The 22,428-nt window shown below is 42.2% G+C and overlaps 1 protein-coding gene across 1 annotated transcript in view; it reads left to right on the top strand.

Moving 5' to 3' along the window:
• Adam12 (ADAM metallopeptidase domain 12) overlaps positions 1-22,428 on the top strand; it is a 349,026-nt gene that overhangs the window by 302,861 nt on the left and 23,737 nt on the right. Inside the window, exons 15-18 of the mRNA XM_063244913.1 lie at positions 15,304-15,412; positions 15,518-15,716; positions 17,688-17,765; positions 20,807-20,915. Coding sequence (XP_063100983.1) covers positions 15,304-15,412; positions 15,518-15,716; positions 17,688-17,765; positions 20,807-20,915 — 495 coding nt within the window. The remainder of the gene's footprint in view (positions 1-15,303; positions 15,413-15,517; positions 15,717-17,687; positions 17,766-20,806; positions 20,916-22,428) is intronic.

Genomic DNA, 22,428 nt, shown 5'->3' with positions numbered 1-22,428 from the left:
CCAAGTTTAGGGAAATGGGAAAGGACAGGAGACAGGTGGATGAGGGTCAAGAATGCCATTTCATATGACAGGCCTGATGTCTATTCTAGTAAAAGCACACCAGTGAAAGATGGTCAAGATGTAATGCCATGGTGGCAGGATCTAACAAGATGCTATCCATTCACCACTGCCTGTAAGGAGGGCCCTTGACTGAATACTGGGCCACTTTAGATTCAGACACAGATTATAGTGGTACAGAAGGTAAAGCTCAAACACTGAGATAGGAAATCCGTTCCCAAAGATATGCAGCTGGGAGTGGAATCTGGTCACTGTGACCCTGCACCCAAGCAAAACCTCCACAGGGCATCGTTACTCTGACGAATAAGTGAGTCTAAAGTCCCACCAAGGCTCTGAAAGTCATCAGAAGTTCGAATGCAAAGGTTTGAAGAATGGGTGCCTTCATGTGTGTCTCCTCTGCTGCTCTATCCTGGGGCAGAGAAGTAGGGCCTCACCACCCTGGGAACCCTTCAGGATTTTCTCTGTTCCCAGTTCCCAGGATTCCAGCTGAGAGTCCCATGGAGGGTGCCTTGTAATTCTCTGTCTCCTTCCTTATTGCAGTGTAGCCAAGGTCTTGCTCACTCCCTCCTCCTGCTGGCTACAAAGGGGTGACCTCAGTCCTGGCCAGGAACCCCAGCACCAGCAAGGCTTAGGATAAGAGCCAAATGAGCTCAGACAACAGCTCTAGGAAGAGGGAAACCTGATACAGACTGTCAGGCCTTCCTGTGAGGGTCTGGTTTCAGGAGTGATTTGGGCAAGTAAACTAGAGCAGAGCATGATGACCAAGTGTAGAAGCCTGGGTTTTAAATATGATGTGAAAGCAATGGCCAAACATAGAGAGCATCTCTTGGAGCTGGATCCTGCCATTAAGCCTGCTGTCCATGCCAGCCAAAGATGACCCTCTGCACATAGAGCTTTCTAATGTAGAAGAAAGTTCAGGCTGGACATAGTGACCTTTACTCATTTATGGATGTGCCTGAGGAGGTGAAATTAAGTGTGGTTTCTGGTGATTCTTGATTCACCATTGGTCCCTGAGTACCCCCTCATCCAGTGGCTGTGAGGTCCTCTAAAGGGCAGGCCCACCGTGTTGCAATGGTAAACACTAAGAAGGCGCTTAATACACACATGCCGAGGGTCCTGGGTCACTGAACGTTTAGCAACTTCAGATACTTTTTAAGCAAGCAAGGTCACTTTGAGACAGTGGCTTCTATTACAAGCCAAATCCTCAAGTCCCCCTCATGGCTGTCTCCCCTCCATACATACATCCCTCGCCAGCCTTTCTGCAGAGTCAGTAATCTCCCTTCTTGAGTTATGAGTGCTGTTCTGTGCTCTCTTCCAAGGAGTGTTTCATGGCCAGGGCACACACAGCACTTGGAGCTTTGGAGTGAAACGTGCTCTTTAGTGCCCTGCTGTTCTGTAACATCTGGCCTTGTTTCCAGAGCGAGGTCAGGCGGAACTCCACAGCTCTGTCTGAGCCACCATGCCATGTGACAGGGCTGGCTGTGGGCCCTTGATTCACAGTGACCAAGGCTGGTAATTATTATCTCATTGGGCTGGTCCTTCCCAGCTGCCTGACCAGAGGGGTTTGGGGAAAGAACAGAGAACGCAATCCAGCCATACAAACAATCTGACCCCTAGCTGAGCTTTCCAAAAGCAAGAGCAATAGGAAGGTGCCTGCTCAAACTCCCATTCTTGGGCCTGAAGGTAAGGCTGAAGGTCTGACTATCTGGGAAGCATCCTCCTTCCCCAGCAAGGGGAGGCCTTGGTCTGGTCCACAAATCAGAGACCAGGTCTGGGGACCAGATTTGGGAGCACAACACCTCAGGCTCGTGGGCTCGCTGGGATTCAGAATTCCTCTTTCAGTTCCTCATTATGGATTTTCAGCTAACTTCCTTGGGAGAGCAGAAACATGGAGTGTCAGCCCAACCCAAAGAGGAAGTATGGAAGGGGACCCTCTCCCCCATACCAGTGTGTCTGCCTGGTTTTCCAGTTGAAGGACACTATGGCTGCTGTGACAAATGAACACAAATGAACATAGTGACTTGTGACACCACAAATTTCCCATCTTCTAGTTCTGGAGTTCAGATATCCTAAAATCAGGATGCTGGCAGAGCAATACTGCTTAGCCAGGCCCAGGAGCGAAGCTGTTTTCTTGCCCTTCCCAGCTTCCAGAGACCACTTGTATTCGTTGGTTCATGACCCCTTGACCCTCTTCAAGGGCAGCAGCATAGCATCTTCTGTCTCTTTGATCTCCGCTCTTGACGTTATGTTTCTTATTCTGACCTTTCTGCTTCTCTCCTATAAGGATTATTGTGATAATATTGAGCCCACCAATACTATCATCTAGAAAACCCACCCACATCTCAAAATTCTTAACTATATCCTCAAAGTTCCTTGTGTCATGTAAAGCAACATACTCACGGGTCTGGATTACAGTGCTGATCTTTTTTGCAAAGGGCAAGCACTGACATTGAACAGACCACCTACTGCCAGGGCCACCTTCCGCAAAGCATTCCATGTTGTCGTACCTTATCTGTAAAGTGGGGATAACAACCTACCTAGCCAATGAGTGTGTGGTTCACCTCTAACATAAGTCATGACATATTCTACAAAACAGATCGCATGCAGGGCCACTGCTGATACCTAGTGCCCAGTAAACTGAAGCTATATATAAGACACAGCTGTGCTCAGAGGAGAGTCTCAGATTAGTTGAGCAAGATGCTGAAGTAATTTGTCCTTATAAAAAAGGGTTGTGAGAGGACTCGGGGCAAGTACCATGTAATAGAAGAGCTTAGGCTGTACTTGGGGAGTAGAGGCAAACGGCCAGCTAGCAGGCTTTGTGGACAAAGTGGAAGGGGAGCAGCCATCTGCTATGGGGGAAGAGGAAGGGTGTCTCTGACATCCAGAATGGAATAGATATGGTTGGCACACGAGGACCATCGGGCCAGCCCAGGGAAGGGCAGGAGTTCTGCTCACATAGCCCTTGTGCTATGACTTGGGGAGTCGAGTCCTCGTGGACCACCCTCATTCTCTTATCTTTGAAGTATTTATTGATGTCCTGCCGCATATAAGATGCTGACTCAAGTCAGTCCTTCTGCCAGAAGGACACACTTCCCCCAGTCCCTGTGTGTGCTTGCCCAGACTTGGAGTGGAGTCAGGATGTGACTTTTATCACACTGTCCTCCCAGGAAGCGTTGAACATGGACAAATGCAGTCCTGGGGCAGAGGTGACTTCCTCAGCCAGGACCCCAGCGAGCCAGATGTACTAGGGTTGAGAGCATGTTAATGCTGTGTTGCTTGGTTTGAATTAGATTTTCATGACTAAGACAGGCAGACTCACTGCAGGAATGCATATGCGGTGTTTTGTTTCCCCACCCTTCAGTGAGTGCCCAGTATCTGGTCCACATGTGTACTGGGGTCATCAGAGACCTCTGAGGAAGCACAGTAACAGAGAACTCTAGACTCATTGAGTCTTCATTCTGATAGCTAGTGTCACTCACATCCTAGAGACCTGGCCAAGTTGGTGAGTCACCCGGAATTCTCCGGTCATGTCCAGGATGTCCACTGCTCACGCTCCAGAGCTGGCTACCCAAACGCTAACCGGATAAAGTCCTTCCTTCCAACTAACTATTCCCTTTTGAAATGGGCTTTTCTCAATCCAGCATTATATTTCAATAAAAGAATTCTGCTTCCAAGTCTTTCTACAAATGAAACACTAGAAAATTCAAAACATATGCCTGAAATTCCTAACTGGCAAAGTGATTTTTAGAATACCTTTTGAATTTTTTTTGTTCGTTTACTTGTTTTTCTAATTCTTATCATTGATATTATTCATAGTGTCCCTGTTGGTTTCATTTTTTTAAATTTTCATTCATTTTCTCCCATAAATTTTGCATCTCAAGACTTTAGGTGTCAAAATCAAAGGCATAAATGTTATCTGCAGTTCAAACAGTATAACTGGCTTTTAACACTCTTCTTCCAACTTAGTCTTAATATCCACAAAGATTTTCTGTCAGTGTAACATGACCTTTATTCCTGCTGAAATACAGCTGAATATTTTTCTTTAGCAGCAAATTTACTTTTGCCAGTGTCGTTTGTCAGAACCATTAGCATGGTAACTGAGACTATTACTTGGTAATTAATCTTATAGATAACTACATAACTACAACCTACAGCCACCGCAATTTGCTGAGGGGAAATCCTGAACTATGTTAGTATTATCTGTTTCCTCTAGTGTCCTTTGATTTATTCAAGCAAGGTTGATTTAAAGGAGTTTAGTTTATAGAGCTCCACCCGAAGCCATGCATTTACTAATCATCTGCAAAGCTATCGCTACAGATGGCACAAGCCAAGAGGCCCATTGTTTAGAAATCAGGAAAGTCTTCCTCTGTCCCATCACAGAAGAAGAAAATGATAAAATCTGTTTATTTGGACTTCATTTTTTGATGAATTCAGTGGCCAATTTGGAGAAAGACAGGAGAACAAGATAGTCTCCAGTTGTTTTTGCAAATGCTTTTGTCTGAAGACATTCATGACAGAGGTTAGGGAAATGAGTGACAGAGAGAGGAAAGAGCTGATTTGATTGAACTGGAGAAGTACATTTGCATAATAGAATCATTTTAAGTGAAGGATTAGAATGAGTAAATTGTGGCCTTCATCTGCAATGCCATCATCTCTCTCTCAAAAGCCATAATGACATTGAGAACTTCCAAACTGCAATTACAAATATAAGTTATATCACTGTGAAGATAAAACTGGTAATTAAAATCCATCACTTCTGACATAATTATAAAATACAGCATGATGTCAAAATTCCCTTTGAAAGGCTAAATTTTTATCTCTTGATGATAGCAAAACATCTGAGTGTCCCATTGTTAAGAATTTAGAGAGTTTAAATTGAGGTGATGTAGCAGTGATAAGAAAACTATTGTCATTCTTTTCAAGAGACAGAAATGAAGTCTCTTGTCATTGGGAAGACTTGGAAGACAGGCATCATTAAGTCCAGCAACCTTTAAGTCAAATCTGTGCCCCTTGACATCTTACAAGTGGACAAAATCCATTTACACTTTTAAATTCTTGATCATTCTGTCTCTAAGATAAATGCCAGCTGGCAATCAATACAGAGCAGTCACAGAAACACTTTGCCAAATGCTCCTTTGTGCTATATCAAGTAGGATCAGCCAGGTCTGGAGAGCTAAGGTATTCTAAAACCATCTGAAGGCTGGAGTCTTCATGTCTGTTCCCTTTTGGGCTTTCTTTTAAGGCTAGTGCTACACACATTCCCAAGGCAGTACCAAACCTACTTTTGGTTCCCTCATTTGTAAGTTTTCTTATTTACTTAAACTTTGAGGAAACAGATTTCTCGCACCAAGAAGTAATGTGTTTGCCTTTTTATAACCTCATGTAATCCAGCACACTGATACTTCATGTCAATAAACTAGCATCCCAGGTCACAGAAGAGATAACCTAGGAGATGGTATTCATTTACCCAGGTGCTTCTTCCACAGCAGAATGCAGGTGACCTCGCCTGAAAGGTACTGATAGCCAATGGACTGGCCCCACAGGCTTTTCACTCAGTCTTTCCTGGAACATCCAGCTTGGCGCAGGTCTGAGACACTCCTCATGCCCTAAGGAGTTTGATGGCTAGGGTGGAGCCTTGATGCACCCCAAACAACAAAAGATGGGAACAACAAAATATGGGAAAGAACAGCTCCACAGAAGGGAGGAGAGAAAGGAGGCCAAGCCCAGCTTCCCCTCCAGGAAGGAAGAGTTGGAGGAAGACCCTGAAGGTCACAGTAGCTCTAGCAAAGTTTCACTGATTTTCCTGACTTCAGCCATATGCCCAGCTTTGACCCAACTATATGAACCACTCTTCTTGACCAGAATCAAATCTCACATTCATCTCTCTGGCATTATTTGGGAAAGTTAGCTCTACCAGAACCACATGAAGTAGATTTTCCTTAAGAAAAATGTCTTTGTTCTTAAAGGAAAGGATAGACAAGGGATGTTAGATACAATCACCAAATAACTCCATGTCTTTTACACCGTGGTTGTTACAAACTCTCAGATGTTTCTCCAAACCACCACAGAGAAGCTCTCCTACTACATAGATCCTCTTGTAAATGGGGATTTCTAGGAGAAGCAGGACCAGCGTGCACTGCTAGAAGAGCAATTCTAAGTGGTGATGGTGAGCTCTAGCTGGGACCTTCTTGCCCCAAAAAGTGTGCCAGGACTCTGCACAGAACCATCCTACAACCTCAATTTGGAGGTAGGAGAAACAGGGGCATATTGTGGGGTAGACCAAGGGGTAAATGTGATTCATTTCAAACTGCTTAGCCTTTAAACATCTGTTTCTCCTGGGAGATGACTCATCCCAACCTGGAGACTCCAGAGGAGGAAACATTACCCAGTTTGATGAGAAAGGCCCTCCTCCCATCTTCCTGTCTCCCCCACACACACCCAACTAATATAATGGCAGGTTTGGAATGTTGATGGACATTTTCATTCCCTAAGGGCTTGAGAATGGAAGATTCAAAAGATCTTCCTGGCCAAAGTTGGCCATGAATTACCATTATATCATGCTTTCCCTTAATTCTCCAGAAAAAAAGAATACAACGTTGGGATATCATTCTGTCTTCACCTCCAGGGAGAACAAGGAATCTGTCCTCGTTCAGGTTTATATAGCTGATAAAATCATGACCTGCCTCTAATCCAACTATCAATTTTCTTTGTCACATTGTGTTTGAATACTGTCTTTGTGCCCCATTGGCAATGATATGTCCTGGCCACGTCAGGCATGGCATTTCCTGCTCCTTTGCGTTTTGTGTGACAACTCAAGTGAATAAAACTCTTGGAAAGAAACCTTGATTGCTTTCCTGGGAGATACAAAAAGTGAACCTTTAGAACCCTACACTGTTCAAGCTTCTAGACAAATTACCTCAGAGTGAAGTTAATTTTATTGGGAAAACTCTACCAGGCTTATCTCCCCAAAATTTCCAAGTCATTATTTTCAGAATTATTCATTTATTTTCCCAAAATGGTAGAGATTCAAAAAAAGGCATAAAACTGTCCAATACCTCACTCCAGTGACCACCCCCCCACACACCAGAGGAAATGCAATTAAGCATGCTCAAGAGGGTATATTTTCTAATTCAGTTCAATATCTAGATGTTATTTTGGAGCAGCTGGAATCAGAGAAGTGTGTTAAGTTATTCTTTTTAGAAAAAGATTTGATGGAGATCAGGCCACCTCCAAGAGCAGGTGGGTCATCAGGGTATGCTGGTGTCTTGGAGAGAAAGGAATGGTAGGCACAGGTATCTGCTGCCACCTAGGTGTTCTAAAAAGGAGGAAACACATGATCACGCTTGGCTGGAAAGATGGTTTTAGCTTCGGATCCCTGAGTCGAGCTCAACTTTATCTCTTACATTAGGATCTTTGGCAAGATGCTAAAACCTTGAGCTTTAGTGTTAAAATGTCTAAAATGAGTGGTTACAAGAATAAAATATTCTACATTCTGTACCCAACACAATACCTATGAGTGTAGGTATCCAACAGATGATACATCTGTGACCTAAAATTCACCATTCAATAAGGTATGTTTGTATCTTATGGGTGAGCAGAGAAATAACAGGAATTATGGCCTTTTGTCCAGTGGAATTGTTAACTCAAGTGCTTTTAATTAAGGTCTCCTGCTGTGACTTTCTAAATGACATCTCAGTAAGGCAAAGTTCTAGACATCCAGCTTAGAGAAGGCCAGGAGGATGTCCAGAACAGGCCAGGACTTGAGAGAAGCAAGGAGCCTCATTAACTGAATGTAGGAGAGAGAGAGAGAGAGAGAGAGAGAGAGAGAGAGAATGAGCAAGAGAGAGCATAAGAGTGAGCTGCAGAGAATTTGAAATCATAAGCTGTGGTCATACCTTTAATTTCCCAAATTTTCTGACTTCTTCATGACCTTCAACAGATACTATATGCAAGATATGTGAAAAAACTCCCAGGGTTTCTGATGAGATTCTTCCTTCATCTTCATTTCCCAAGGTATCTGGTCATTCACAGTGCTCCTCACCAAGCCCAATGTCTTTTACCATTCCAAAAAGAAAAATTAAAATACCAAGGTTCACCAAATCCATATAGCATCAAACTCCATTGTGTGCAGTTTCAGAGTGGTACGGGTTCTACCCATTGTCCCAAGAGCTTAGCATCCTCTGGAAGCTGCTGGATGGTCCTTTGATCTGGTCTTCTGGGAAGAAGTGGGAAAAGAAGAAACAAAGCCATTTCCCACCTTCTTTTATCAGTCCTTCAGTGGATGACAGCAGCATGTTGTATCTTTCGTCATGGGATCTGGAATCCTTTGGCTGCACAACTGAATTTAGTCTGCTCTCCACCCTAAGGCCCAGTGCAGGGTCAGCAGGTGTGAGGGCCCCATAAGCAGCTCAGGGGAAGAGCCCAGCTTACCCTCAGACAGTCCTGTCCTAGGGAGTGACACAATTTAAGCTATATATTTAATCACTTTTACATCCAGGTTTTTATTTTATTTTAAAAACAAAAACGATGATACAGAATTTCAAAACAAAATAACAGGACATTCATACTGGTTAATATAGTGTGTATTGCTGCCTTCAAAGCAGTTGTTCAGATTATAAGATATAGGCATGAAAAAAAGATCAAACAAAGCACAAACTTCTTTTAATGAACTAATAGAGATTAGTAGTATAGTGTGGTATATATGTATATAAAATCCTTTCTCTCTTCCCTTTCCTCCATCCCAGCTTTTTCTTCCCTATAAGCAGTTTGTTCCTTTTCACTTTCACAATATCTATTGTACACTTTGGATCCCATCCACTTTTTCAGGTTTTTACACTAGGGAGACAATACTGTATTTATGCATGCAAGTCTGATTTATTTCACTTATGAGTATGGTGTCAAGTTGCATGCATCCACTCATAAAAGCCTCAAGTCTATCCTTCTTTGTAGTTGAGTAATACTCCATTGTATAAAAATACCACAAATTTTTTTTCTTTCTGGGGTTGATGGGCATTTGGGTTGTTTCTAAGATTTAGCTATTACAAATTGTGCCACTGTAAAAATACATCACTGTGGCATGATATTTTAAATTCTTCTGGGAAAATACCCAGAAGGGAAATAGCTGGATAGAATGGGACCACCAATCCTAGCTTTTGAGGAATCTCCACACTGATTTCCACAGTGGGTGCACCAGTCTACCTTCCAGTAGTCAAGAAGGGTTCCTTATTTCCCATAGCAAAGCATTTGTTGTTATTTGATTTCTTGGTTACACCCATTGTCTTTTTGAGATAGTTCAGGCTGGGCTTGAGCTCATTTTGTAGCCCAGGTGGCCTTGAACTTGTAAGGATCCTCCTACCTCAGCCTCCCAAATACTGGGATTACAGGAAGCTATTATTTCTGAGTGAGATGGAATCTCATTGTTGTTTTAATTTGCATTTCTCAAATGACCGTTGATGTTGAATGTTTCTCATATATTTATTTTCCATTTGTATTTCTTCATCTGAGAAGTGCATGCTCATCTCAGATGCCCATTTCTAGATTGGGTCACTGAATTTGGGGATCCTGATGTTATTCAGTTCTTTATGTGTTCTAGATATAAGTCCTTCGTCTGAGGGATAGTTGGCTAAAATTTTTTCCCAATCTGTTTTCTTTTCACTTTGATGATTTCTTTTGATGTGCAAAAACTTTTTAATAAGATGAGATCCCAATTGTTGCTTCTTTCAAGTATTTCCTGTGTAATTTGCATTCTGTTCATGAACTTTCTACCTACCCCTATGTCTTCAAGATTTCTACCTACACTTTCTTCCAGTTACTGTTTAATGTTTCCGTTTTACTATTTAGATCTTTGATTCATTCTGATTCTAGTTTAGTGCATGATGATAGACATGGGTCTATTTTTAGTCTTCACCATATGGAAAGCCAATGTTTCCAGCACCATTTATTAAAGAGTCTATCCTTAAGTGAATATGTTTGGCCCCTTTGTCAAAGATAAGGTGGTTAAGCATATTTATAGTTGTGTCTACATCTTCTATAGTGTTCCACTGAGGTCCTTTTTTTTTTGCCAGTATCACATGATTTTATCACAGTAGCTTTGCAGTATAATTTCAAGTTTGGGATTGTAATGCCACCTGCCTTGCCTTATGTTGCCCTAGGTTGCCTTTGCTATTCCAGTCCTCTCCCATTACCAAATTATGTTTCAGAAATATTTTCTTTAGATCTGTGAGGTGTATTAATGCTATTTTGAGCCAAATTGCATTAAAGCTATATAACAGTTTTGGGAGTATGGCCATTTTCACAATGTTGGTGTTATGGTTGATACATTGTGTCAACTTGAGCACTGTGTAAGTTTAACTGAGAGACAGCAGGGAGCCAGGATCCTTACTTTATAAACATCCTCCTCCTGTGCAAGAGGAAGGCACAGAGATTTTGTGAGTGCTACACCTGCCTTGGAAGGGGGGTCCAGGGGTCTATGTACAATATAAAGAAAGAGAAGAGGCTTGTTTTCCCCCTTTCTTGCTCTGGTTGCTGTCTTGAAGTGTTGCCCCGGTGCCGTGACACCCTGCCTTGGAGCCAGCAGATTATGGATTGAAACCTCCACAAAGAGTGAGCTATATAGACCTTTCCTTTCTTCATTTTGGGTGTCGGGTGTTTTGTTCCAGCCACGAGACAAAAGGAAAAGTAACCACAAGGAATATCCCCCCCCATCTTCTGATATCCTCCTCAATCTCCTTTTTTCAGAGTACTAAAAATGTATAGATCTTCTACATCCTTTGTTAGATTGATTCCTAAGTATTTCATCTTTGGGAATTCTACTGTGAAAGAAAGACCTTATCTCCATAACCTCTCTTTCAGTGACTTTGTTGTTTGTGTATAAGAATGCTAATGATTTTTGAGAGTTGATTTGGTACACAGCTAAGATGCTGAATTTGTTTATTAAGTCTAGGAGTCTTTTGGTAGAGTCTTTGGGGTCATCTATGTAGAGTATCATGTCATCTGCAAATAATTATAATTTAACTTCTTCCTTTCTATCCTCATTTCTTTTATTTATCTTTCTTGTCTAATTGTTCTGCTTAATATTTGCTCCTGATTTTCTTTTCTTTTTTATTTTATTTTAAAGAGGATTAAACACAATAAAACCAATCAAAACAAACCAGTGTAAGAGATACAAGGCTTCAAAGCATTACAAAATCAACAATAGTTACCATAATGCCTTTTGATGTCTTCATAATAGCTGTAGAAGGGCCGGGGTAAAGCTCAGCGGCTTGCCTGTATGGCAAGCAAAAGGTCATGAGTTCAATCCCCAGTACCAAAAAAAAAAAGTACCAAAAAAAATAGCTGTAGATAATGTAAATAACTTTGGACATAGTAAAAGTCAAACAGAATAGAATAGAAGCAATAAAAACAAAACAATGAACGCAATAAAGAACTTCAAAACAGTACTATAGTAAATCCAAAATTGCTACCATAATACATCTATCTTTGAAACAGCTGCTCCTGCCATCAGATTTAACATAATCAAACAAAACAAGAGAGAGTGAAACCCAACCCAACAAAACAATGGAAACAATATAGGACCTCAAAACAAGACCATAGGGAATCAACAATGGCTACACCCCTCAGAAAGATGCCACTCCGTGTACCGCTATCCTCTGAACCTATGATCAGACCACTGGCCCTAGACCTGCAATGTTGGTGAAACACTAAAGCACCACAGGCATCCAATTACATTTCACCTCAATAGCTATCATCACAGCCTGTGTTGCTCCAGATAAGCCAGTTGCTTATGGGGGTGGAAGTGGGGTTTGGTACTTCTTGTATTGCCCCCCTACACACTGCAAGGGGTCTGGCTTTTCCCAGTCCAGCAGTGGCCTGCACATGGTGCTGTTTCTCAGACTGGGTTTGTTTGCTGGGATGGCCTTTGTTCTCTCTCCCCTCAGTCCACAAATCTGCTCTTGATTTTACAGTGAGAGCTTTCAGCTTTTTTAATTTTCTGTTTAGTATGATGTTGGCTGTTTGTCATAGATGGCTTTTATCAGTTTGAGGTAAAGACCATCTATTCTGATTTTCCATGTTTTTTATCACAAATGTGTTGGAATTTATCAAAAGCTCTCTCTGCATCTATTGAGATGATCACATGATTTTTGTCTTTAGTTCTGCTGATGTGGTGTATTACATTTATTGATTTGCATATGTTGAACCATCCCTGCATTCCTGGGATGAATCTCACTTGGTCATAATGTATAATCTTCTTAATGATTTGCTGCATTCTGTTTGCAGAATTTTTACATCTATGTTCATGAGGCAGACTGCCCCGTAGTTCTTGCCCTTTTTGGTTTTGGTATCAGGGTAATACTTACATCAAGTAATGAGTTAGGGAGAATTGCTTTCCTTTCAATCTCATTGAAGAGTTTGTAGGGTATTGGCCTTAAATGTTCTCCAAAATTTCTACAGAATTCAGTCATGAATCCATCAGGACCTGAGCTTTGCCCTGTTGGTAATATTTTAATCACATTTTCAATTTCTGTAATTAAAATTGGGTTATTCAAAATTTTTATATCATCTGGATTCTGCTTTGGTAATTCATATGTTACTAGGAATCTGTCCATTTATTCTGTGTTTTCCAGCCTATGTGAATAAAGATTTTCAAAGTAGATATTGATGACCTTTTGAATTTCCACAGGATCTATAGTAATTCCTCATAGCATGGATTTGAGTTTTTTCTTTCCTTTTCTTGATAAGGTTGGCTAGTTTATTAATTTTGTATATTCCATCAAAGAACCAACCCTTCAATTCATTAATTCTCTGTATTGTTTTCCCAGTCTCTGTTGCATGAATTTCTGCTCTGATTTTTGCAGTTTCCTTCCATCTATGAACTTTGGTCTCTACTTGCTTTTCTAGAAGCTTGATTGTGCAGCACTAGGTTATTTATTTGTGCTTGTTCTGTTTTCCTGATGTGAGAATTCATGTATTTTCCTCTTAGGACTGCTTTCACTGCATTCCACAGGTTTCAGTGTGTTGTATCTGCATTTTTATTTAATTGTAGATACTTTTTATTTTCTTTAATTTCATCTGTGACCCATTGTTGTTCACGATACATCCAGATTTTTCATCTGTAAAATGGGACCTATCCTATGGAATCACTAATAAGATTAAATGATGGGATTCAGCTCACAGCTTCTTCTTTAGAGGGTTCCCCAGACCGGGCTGTCTTAAAAAAAAAATACACATAAGAAAATATCCTCTGGAACCCCTTACTCTCTTTTTCTGTTATGGTACCCCTACCACTAGACTTCAGTGAAGCATGTTCACTTATTTATTTTTTGTTTCTCCTTGACATTTCCAAAGAAATAATTCCACCCATGGTTCATCACTCTACTCTGGTTTCTGGAAGATTTTAAGTGCCAAGTAAATAAACGTATATGGTTGAAGTCTGCAACATGGATGGAAAGAGGCCAGGAAGGAAGCAAGCAGGATAATGAGAGACAGAAGGATGGATGGCGGGAGGGAGCTAGAGCTGGATAGGCAAGCAGTAAACATGCAGGGAACCAGCAAAGGCACCCACCCCATTGCACTGCAAGTATTCCAGTGTTTCCAAGCTGCACTGATCAGGTGGATCTAAGCACTTCAATCAAGAGAACCACCAAATAGGATTAGATTATGTATGAAGTCCAGACTCCTCGTTGAGATTTGCCTAGTTGAGATTTGCCATATATCCCTCCTTCCCTAGTAGAAAGAACTATAAGATAGACTACAGAAGAATCAGACCCACACTAGGCAGAAGCTGTGGATGTCAAAGTTATAACCATACTGTGACCAAAAAGATACGACTTTATGGAAGAGAAAGAGTATGAGGCTAAAGAGCCTGAGCTGGCCTTTTCCACAACAGAAGTATATACATTTGAGATTTTGGCCCTTAAGAGTTTGGAGCAGTCTTTTTTAAAAATTCTGTTTAAGAAATAAATGGGAGGTGAGAGATATGGACAGAGTAACTTAGGGTAGAAGCTCTAAGTAGTTGTTTGTGGTTGTCTTGGGTTGCTTTTCTTGTTTTTTAGTGAAATGATCGTATCAGTTAATAGCTAATGAGAAATCAGGCCCTGATAAAAGAATGAGAGATATATTTTAAGGATGCAGTGGGGAGCTTTGCCTATCAATTGATTAAAATTTAATTTTTCCTGCTACCTCAGAAGGTAAACAGTGTCTCCCTGGACCAAAAAGCAGAGAAAGACAGGGCCAGATCTGTACTGTGGGAAGCGGACATCCTGGTTGTTGAAAGTGATGTGAAAGACAGTGAGCAAATAGGATGCCCGGGTGGGAGAAAAGTGGGCCAAGACCACAGCACAGGGCACAGTTTATGCTGAAGAATCTGCTGGGTTTTCTGACTTCCTAGTGGTCTTCTATGGCTATCACTGTGCACAGGACTCAAGAACCCTCCTAAAGTTTGACACTGTAAACCTCAATTTGATGCTTTTGCTTTATCTGGCTGAAAGTTTAAAAATGGCTGCTACTGTGCTCTGCAGCTACTGTGACCTTCTCTGCTGCAGACTGGCAGTAACAGCATTTATGACTCTAGGAGGGCGACATTTGCCTTGAAAAAGTAGGAATTAACTGAAGCCAGTGCTTGCTCTTGTAAGGAGCTTTCTAGGACTAAAAACATTTTATAAGATTGCTTTATTCATTTGTTGTTTTTTTCTCTCTCCCTCCATCTCCCTCCTCCTCCTTCCTTTTCCTCTTCCTTTACCTCTCCCTCTCCTTCTTACCCCTTTGTCCCTCTCCCTTTCCTTCTCTCCCTCTTTCCCTTTCCTCGCCCATTGCTTCCCCACATTAGTCATCAATGCTCTTTGGAACCTAACCTAGCTTGCATTTTCCCCCCGGAATTGTGTGGGCTGTTGCTAAAGACAGCATGCTTCCCCTCTCTGCAGCCAGCCAGCCAACTCCTTCCTGCAAAGAATGAAATCTGGCCACACAGCTAGGCCTCATCCCCTGAGAAGCTGCACATGCCGTGGGTCCTGGATAGCAGCCCTCGAGAAGAGTGAACAATGAAATACAGGCTTTGCCATGAGCTGAGCCATGGTGAAGTGCTAGCTGTTGACACCAGGCTTCCAAAAGCCAGCTCCTATCCTGAGTCAGCTGAGATGCAGGGTACAACTTCTCTGAGCACCAAACACTTCTTCCCCTAACTCCAATGCCATTCAAAGAAAACTAAAATTCCTTGCCAGAGATGAAGGTACTATTGTACTTCTGTTTCAGGTGCCAAACCTGCCCCTGGAATCTGTTTTGAAAGAGTCAACTCAGCAGGTGATCCTTATGGCAACTGTGGTAAGGATTCCAAGAGTTCCTTCGCCAAATGTGAGACAAGGTATGGTATCCATACTTCCCAGCAGTTATTACTGTGCTATCCCACATGGCTAAGCGCTGCTTCCAAACTGCTCCTCTTTGGGGTTGTTTCTTCTTATCCTTCCAGAGATGCTAAATGTGGAAAAATCCAGTGTCAAGGAGGTGCCAGCCGACCAGTCATTGGTACCAATGCTGTTTCCATAGAAACAAATATCCCACTCCAGGAAGGAGGTCGGATTCTGTGCCGAGGGACCCACGTGTACTTGGGTGATGACATGCCAGACCCAGGGCTTGTGCTTGCAGGGACAAAATGTGCAGATGGAAAAGTAAGACACAAATTCTCTCTTGCATCATAAATGTAAGTCTGGAACTATGCCCATTGAAAGATAGCCCATTTAAGAACCAGAGTACAGGACTGGTTTATTTTCCTAAACCCACTCTTCAAATGTGGTCTCTGGAATCCAATTCTTTACACCTACCAGAAGTCAATAAATCCTAGTTCCCAGTCTGATCATTGAGATACAGATTTGGGAAAAATCAAACTTGTCTTCTCAGCCATTTAGTGTTAATAAGTCATTTCTACACCCTAGGTGTCATGAGGGTTTCCAGCCAGGAAATTACTTTGGAAAGAAATGCAATAGCATAGTATATTGTTTTTGGAAATGTGGCTTGGCTTTTGACACAGAGTTTTTGGGGGCTTATTCTTACCTGGACAGAACAGGGAGTCAGATAGATTTTCAGAGACTCATAGAAGAGTAGAAGAAAAGAGAGGGGGTCAGTCTAGTACCAAAAAGGAGTCCCTTCATAGAACAAGGGAAAAGTAGCAGGAAATATTTTGAGATTTGCAAATAAAGTAAAAATAAAGAAATCAGATTTTCATATTCTGCCACATGAATTTCTTCTCACTAAAATTTCTCATCAGACTCAATGACAGAATGTTTATAAGATGTTTAAAAAAACAATGAATTGACTTTCGAATGCTTTTTTAGGGCTCATTTTCATTATGATGGTGAGATCACTCATGCAGAGGCTACAGAGAAGTAGGTACAGGATACCTACTTTGTTTTCTTTACAGAATCCTAGAGGCAGAAATGGTCTCCATTTACCCCTGAAGCCCCACACAAACCTAAGCGACAGACTTCTTTCCCTGAGGAATAGGGAATAGCAGGCAGAGCAAGTGACATGTTTTGCTTACCCCTTAACCACATTAACCTCTGTTTGGCCTTGACATTACAATGAAGCCCCCTTTTTAAGTTATAGTCTGAACAACCAGACCCAGGTACTGTTAAACACTGAGATTCCAAGAGCTCCATTTATCGTTGGTGGCTGCCTTTGGCCTTGCCTGCGGGCTTCAGAGACAAGTGGCACCTCTGCACTGTGATTTTGACCAAGGTCCTGCTGGGTTCATTTCAATCCAGAACCATTTACTTATCAGATGGATATGATAGAACTGTCACATCTCTTTGCCCAGGGGTCCTGCAGATTCCTCAGAGCTGTTGGGGTTGGCACTTCCTTCAAAGGGCTTTGGTCTTACCTTGCATGAGCTATTGGAATAAGATGGTGACCTTCACCACAGGAATGTTCTACTGGGTTAAAATGTTTTGCATTGTAAGAACTAGACTCTTCTCCCTTTGACTCCACTAATTTGTAACAGAAAGGCCTCATTTCTGGAATATGGAATACATTATGCACCTTTGAAATGGGGCTCAAACTCTTTCCACCAGTCCAGTGTCATTTAGCAAATTCCCACTTCTGGAATGGCTTGATAAACCCATGCAAGCCTCTGCTTCCATATGCTGTTGCTTGTTTATGTCACTAGTGATACTACTTGCCAGTCAGTATTTTGAAATACCTCCCACATTTCAAAGATTCTTAGACCCTGGATTCTTGTAGTTTATGAGTCCATTCAGGTCTCAGGATGAAGACTAATCAATCTTGCCCTCTCTTATGTTTTTTAAATGGAAAAAAAGTTCTTCAATACATAGGCTTCACTACAAACCCTAAACAAAAATCATGAGAAAAGTCAGTTATAACTTCAGGATTAACTAAAACCATTTCAAATGCCATAAAGTAGAAGATAATTCAGTAGAGTTTGCATCAGACTTAGTCTCAAACAGTGCTGAGTTTAGAGCCAGACAAGACCCAGGTTGGGGTCAAATGCCACATGCATCCTCCTTACCTGAAACAGGAGACTTTTCCAGGCCTTCCTGTGCTTTTTCTTTTTTTTTTAACACTCATACATGGGAGAAGGTGAAGCAAAGTTCTAAAATATTTGCTGTGTTTTCCTTTTTTCATAGATCTGTCTCAATCGCCGGTGTCAAAATGTCAGTGTCTTCGGTGTCCATGAATGTGCAATGCAGTGCCACGGCCGTGGAGTAAGTAGCCTCTTTTCAGCTAGGCCATAACAAGCTAAGCAAGAAATGTTTCATTCACTTCAAAGCAATTCATAGCTTTTGAAAAATACAGTAATCGGTATCTTCTCAATATTTTCTTCTAGAGACATTAATTTTCTTTGACCTTTGCATAGGAAAAGAAATGTCATTTTCATTTAACAAAGAAAATCAGATTGAATAGTAATTATCTTTTAAATTAACATTTCTTGATTTAGAGAATTTTGTCATCACTGAAGTAATTTCAACACTAACCTTCCTTTGTGAAGTACTTCTCATTAGCGTTTCAAACAGTGCTGCCTCTCTTGTTTCCAAAATTCCAAATATGAGTCTGAACCAAAACTCATACAAAAGGGATTAAAATGAGCACAGCAAAGCATACTAACCACATGCTCTTGAAACTCCTTACAATGGATTTCCACCAAAACAGGCTGTTATTTTAGTTCAGAAGAGCTCTGGGGGAGAAGAAGACTATAATTGTTAAAAACATAATTTATTTCTCCTGATGGGCTTAATTATTTCCAATAGAATCATATTAATCTTGATTAGCCATGCCAGTGGTTCATTTGTTTTTCTGAAACCTTTTCTATAGAAATCACACCCTAAATTTTATTTTTTTAAATGCCCAGATATTTCCCAATGATTCTAACATGAAATTATAGGAGTTTTCATAAAAACTTCCCAACACTTGCCAATAAGTCTAACATGGAATTCTGTGGTTTGCATACAGTTACCACAGTATTATAACCATAATAGATCGCAGTGCCACTGCTCATAGCTTTGTTGGTGCTGCATTTAGCTGATATTTAGCTGATCTTGGTATAAAAATGGCATCTCTTTATGTCTTCTTTAGACCGTATGTCTTCTCTCCCCCATCCTGGAGTGCTCTCTAGGCCTGACCTGCTTAACTTCTGAGATCAGAAGAGATTGAATAGGAGGATCCAGGGTAGAGTGGCTGGATTCATACAGTTCTTTCAAATGGCTATAAGACATATTAGGGCCCGGCCCTATTGTTTGAGTATGGGAGCCAAAATTCATTAGTGGAAGAATGGTTAAGTCTGCAATAACCTAGAAGGGCCACCACCGAGCAGGCTGGAGGACCCTGGATGCCTCTTCCTCTAATATCTGTACGGCCTCACAGATACATCAGAGAGGAAAGCTATGATTTTCAGAACAGCTGACCAGAACCCAGTGATCGATAGCATAACCACAGTCCCCCTGGTGAGGGTGGGCTCACCAGCATTACCTCCACGTGAAGTGTCAGGATACAGCTTCTTGGCCATGAGCTCAAAGGCCCTGTGGCTGGACATTGAAGTGGAAGACTGGGCAATGCATGGCATGAATCTGAATCTAATGTGTGGCTTAGCAGCAGCAGCACCTTGAAGGAAATAGCCCTGACACTCAGATTAGTATACACAATACCACAGGCTAAATAACCTGCTTCATTGGAGCTGTGTAGAACAGCATTTACCAACTTTTCCCAGGTTGTCTTGACTATCTGGCTTCAAATTTGAAGGCCTCAAATTTGGGGCCATATGGTTGATTTCATCAAAAAGTAGACCAGCCATGTTGAATTCATCAAAAAGAAAAAAATAAAAAAGTCAATTTAAGGAGGGAACCCTCCACAATTGAGGCACATACTTTATGCACTTTATTTTGTCTTAAAATATTAAGGTATATGCTTAGCACTGCATTTTTTTAAAGCAGGGCCTTCAGGACTGGTTTACTGACTATATAGTTCTACCTTAACATCCACGGATAAACCAGTCACAAATTCATTACCTGCAATGCATACTTTATTTATGTGAAGGGCATGCTTAGACACACAAGTCATCTGAGTGCACACTCTTTCTTGTCCTGTGTAGCTTTTTTTGTTTTGTTTTGTCTTTTTTTTTTTTTTTTTTTTTTTTTTTTAATCGGTACCAGGGATCGAACTCACGACTACCTGCTTGCAAGGCAGGCACTTATGCCACTGAGCTAAATCCCCAGTCCCTGTCCTGTGTAGCTTTTCCCAGTCATTTTGCTTTTGTCCCCATTCCTAACTTGTTAGAAATTCTTTGTCTTTATCCAACATCTTAAAAGGATTCACTGACTTTCACAGAAATACATACAAAAACCACAGCATTGGTTTGTGTGGTGGTTCAGTACATTGCATACATAAGAACTGTTAAGTTCAATCAGGCAAGAACCACCATCCATGACTCCTGGTAACTAGGCAGACAGGAGTCCTGGGCCCCTCTATGCAGAATGCTTGTCTTCTAGTCAAAGCCCTGTTCCAGAACCAACAAGACAAAGAGCACCCCCTCTCCCTCTCAGGGCACTCCATGCTTACCATCCCAGAGCCTTCATATTATTCATGAAGAGAGGACTTCACTGCTGTCTTCCCACCCCCATGCATGATGTGTAGTCTACGAATAGTCACAGGGAAACTCAAGTAGAAAGTGGGCATTTCAGGAGTGAGAAAGTAGAGCAGGATTGGAGGAAGTGTTGGTGGAACTCCCATGGACCTTCGCAGGCATCAGAAAATAGTGGGCCAGAAGGTCCCAGAGTCACCCAGCCTCCATGAGCCTCCTGTCTGAAAGAGGCAGAAGTGTGTCCCAAGCCTGGGATGCTCTAGCATCTGATTCTGTTTTCCTGGCCAGGTCCTCCTCACTGTGGAGAGTACTTCTCCTTACAACCAGATATTAAGGGTTTCTTGAAATTAAGAATGACAGGAAGACAGGGGAGAAAAAAAAGGATACAGGGAGCTGGTAAGATGTAATAACACCTATAATTCTCTCAGTGGCCGCTAACACTCAGGTTGTGTTGTTTGTATAGCCTCTGGCTCCAGTCTCCCCTGTATAATGCTATTTGGGGCTGTTTCTGTAACCTTCACTGAGTTTGGTTGAGTATGTGCTGGGGGAAGGGGGGGGTCTGGCCTCAGTGCGTTTGCTAGATTATGGTCCACAGATTTATCACCATACCATGTAGTGGCTGTGCCCTAACACTGCTCCTTTGGGTGTCTCACCCTGCTGCTGTTCCAAAAGGTATGCAACAACAGGAAAAACTGCCACTGTGAGGCCCACTGGGCACCTCCCTTCTGTGACAAGTTTGGCTTTGGAGGAAGCACAGACAGTGGCCCCATCAGACAAGCAGGTGAGTGAGAGCCCTGTACCCCTAAATGGGCATTGAGCTCTGGGTGTGTTGGGTAGCCATGTAGGCTCACCCTGCATCAGCAGGGGTGCAGCACCAGTATGGGTGCCAGTGGGGGGGCAGGGAACTCATGTGGCTCACACGCAGCTTGAGTCCTCTCCCAGTTTCCAGTGCTCCATCCTTCTCACCTAATCATCGCACTCTGGCTAAGTTTGTCAGGGTCTTGGCATGTAACACTTTTCTCAGCTAAGGCAATGTCTGTTGTGAACCCCAAGTAGATTGGAACTTTATCATCGTACCGAAGGACTTTGTAAAGGCTACCTTCTCTATGCTGGGGCCACAAGGTGTGATGCTTAATGCCTTTTAAAACCCTGACCAGCCAAGTATGGTGGTGCATGCCTGTAATCCCAGCACTTGAGAGGCTGAGGTGGGAGGATCATTGAGAGTTCAAGACCAGCCTGTACAAAGTGAGCACAAGACCAGCCTGAACTGCATAGCAAGACCCTGTCTCAAACACACACACACACACACACACACACACACAAAACAACTCTAACCAGAAAGAAGGACACCTTATAATAAAGTCCATAGTTTCTGCAATGGTAGCAAAGTAATGTTGGCTGTGTGTATTGAGCAGCTGTATACAGGCACCATGCTAAGTAATCCTGTGCATGATGTCATCTGTTCCTTACACTGTGCTAAAAGCAAGGTGATGATTAAATAAAGGACCTGAAGCACAGGAAAGTTAAGCAACTCACCCAGTGTCACACAGCAAAGATTGAGGCACAAGTCCTTGTTCACAGAGAAACTCTGAGTATGGTAGCAGTAGTGTTTGAACCCTCCATTTCTCCTCAGGTGACCTTTAGAAGTGATCTCCTAGCACAGGGCTGTCTTGTGTTCTTTTCAGGCAATTGAAGGACAAGTCTGAAGGGTGTCCCTTTTAAAGTGAAACAAGGCAAAAAAAAAAAAAAAAACATAGACTCCCAGCACAGGAGAGCAGTTGGAGAGCCAGAGCAGGTGGGGAGTGATGGAAGGGACTGGTATGGTCTCCTTGGCATATATCTGAACCCCCATAATGCTTAAGTATGACTAGTGCTGTAGCAGAAAAGGTTGTGCATCCCCAATGCCTGCTGTGACTGGCATTGTTGAATCTGTAGCTTTGCCACTGTTTCCATGACAACAGACACAACACTGCTGTGCAGGGCCAGGCAGAGCACGCCCTGGGCTCTGGAGGGGAGGCCAACTTCCCAGGCATATCTGACAAAGGTGCACAAGCAGGGCCAGTGGATGCCCTGTCACCATCCGTGAAATACAGACAGGCTCCAGGGTTGTTCCTGAGAGCTCCAGGTCTCCACTCTTTCAGGTCCAGGCCCTGAGCAGATAGAAAGAGGCCCAGAAAGTCCTGCCTTTTACTGCAGCAGTGAGAAGCAAGGGCTGAGTCCAGTAGGCTCTTTCCCCAATGCCATCTCAAGCCTTGACAAGCAGTCACTTGCTGCAACTTAATATTCTAATGGGG

This window comes from Cavia porcellus, unplaced genomic scaffold, assembly GCF_034190915.1.
Source record: "Cavia porcellus strain 051 isolate PalLab524CR breed Dunkin Hartley unplaced genomic scaffold, mCavPor4.1 scaffold_2, whole genome shotgun sequence".
Lineage (NCBI taxonomy): Eukaryota > Metazoa > Chordata > Mammalia > Rodentia > Caviidae > Cavia > Cavia porcellus.
This window is presented reverse-complemented; position numbering and strand designations above follow the sequence as displayed.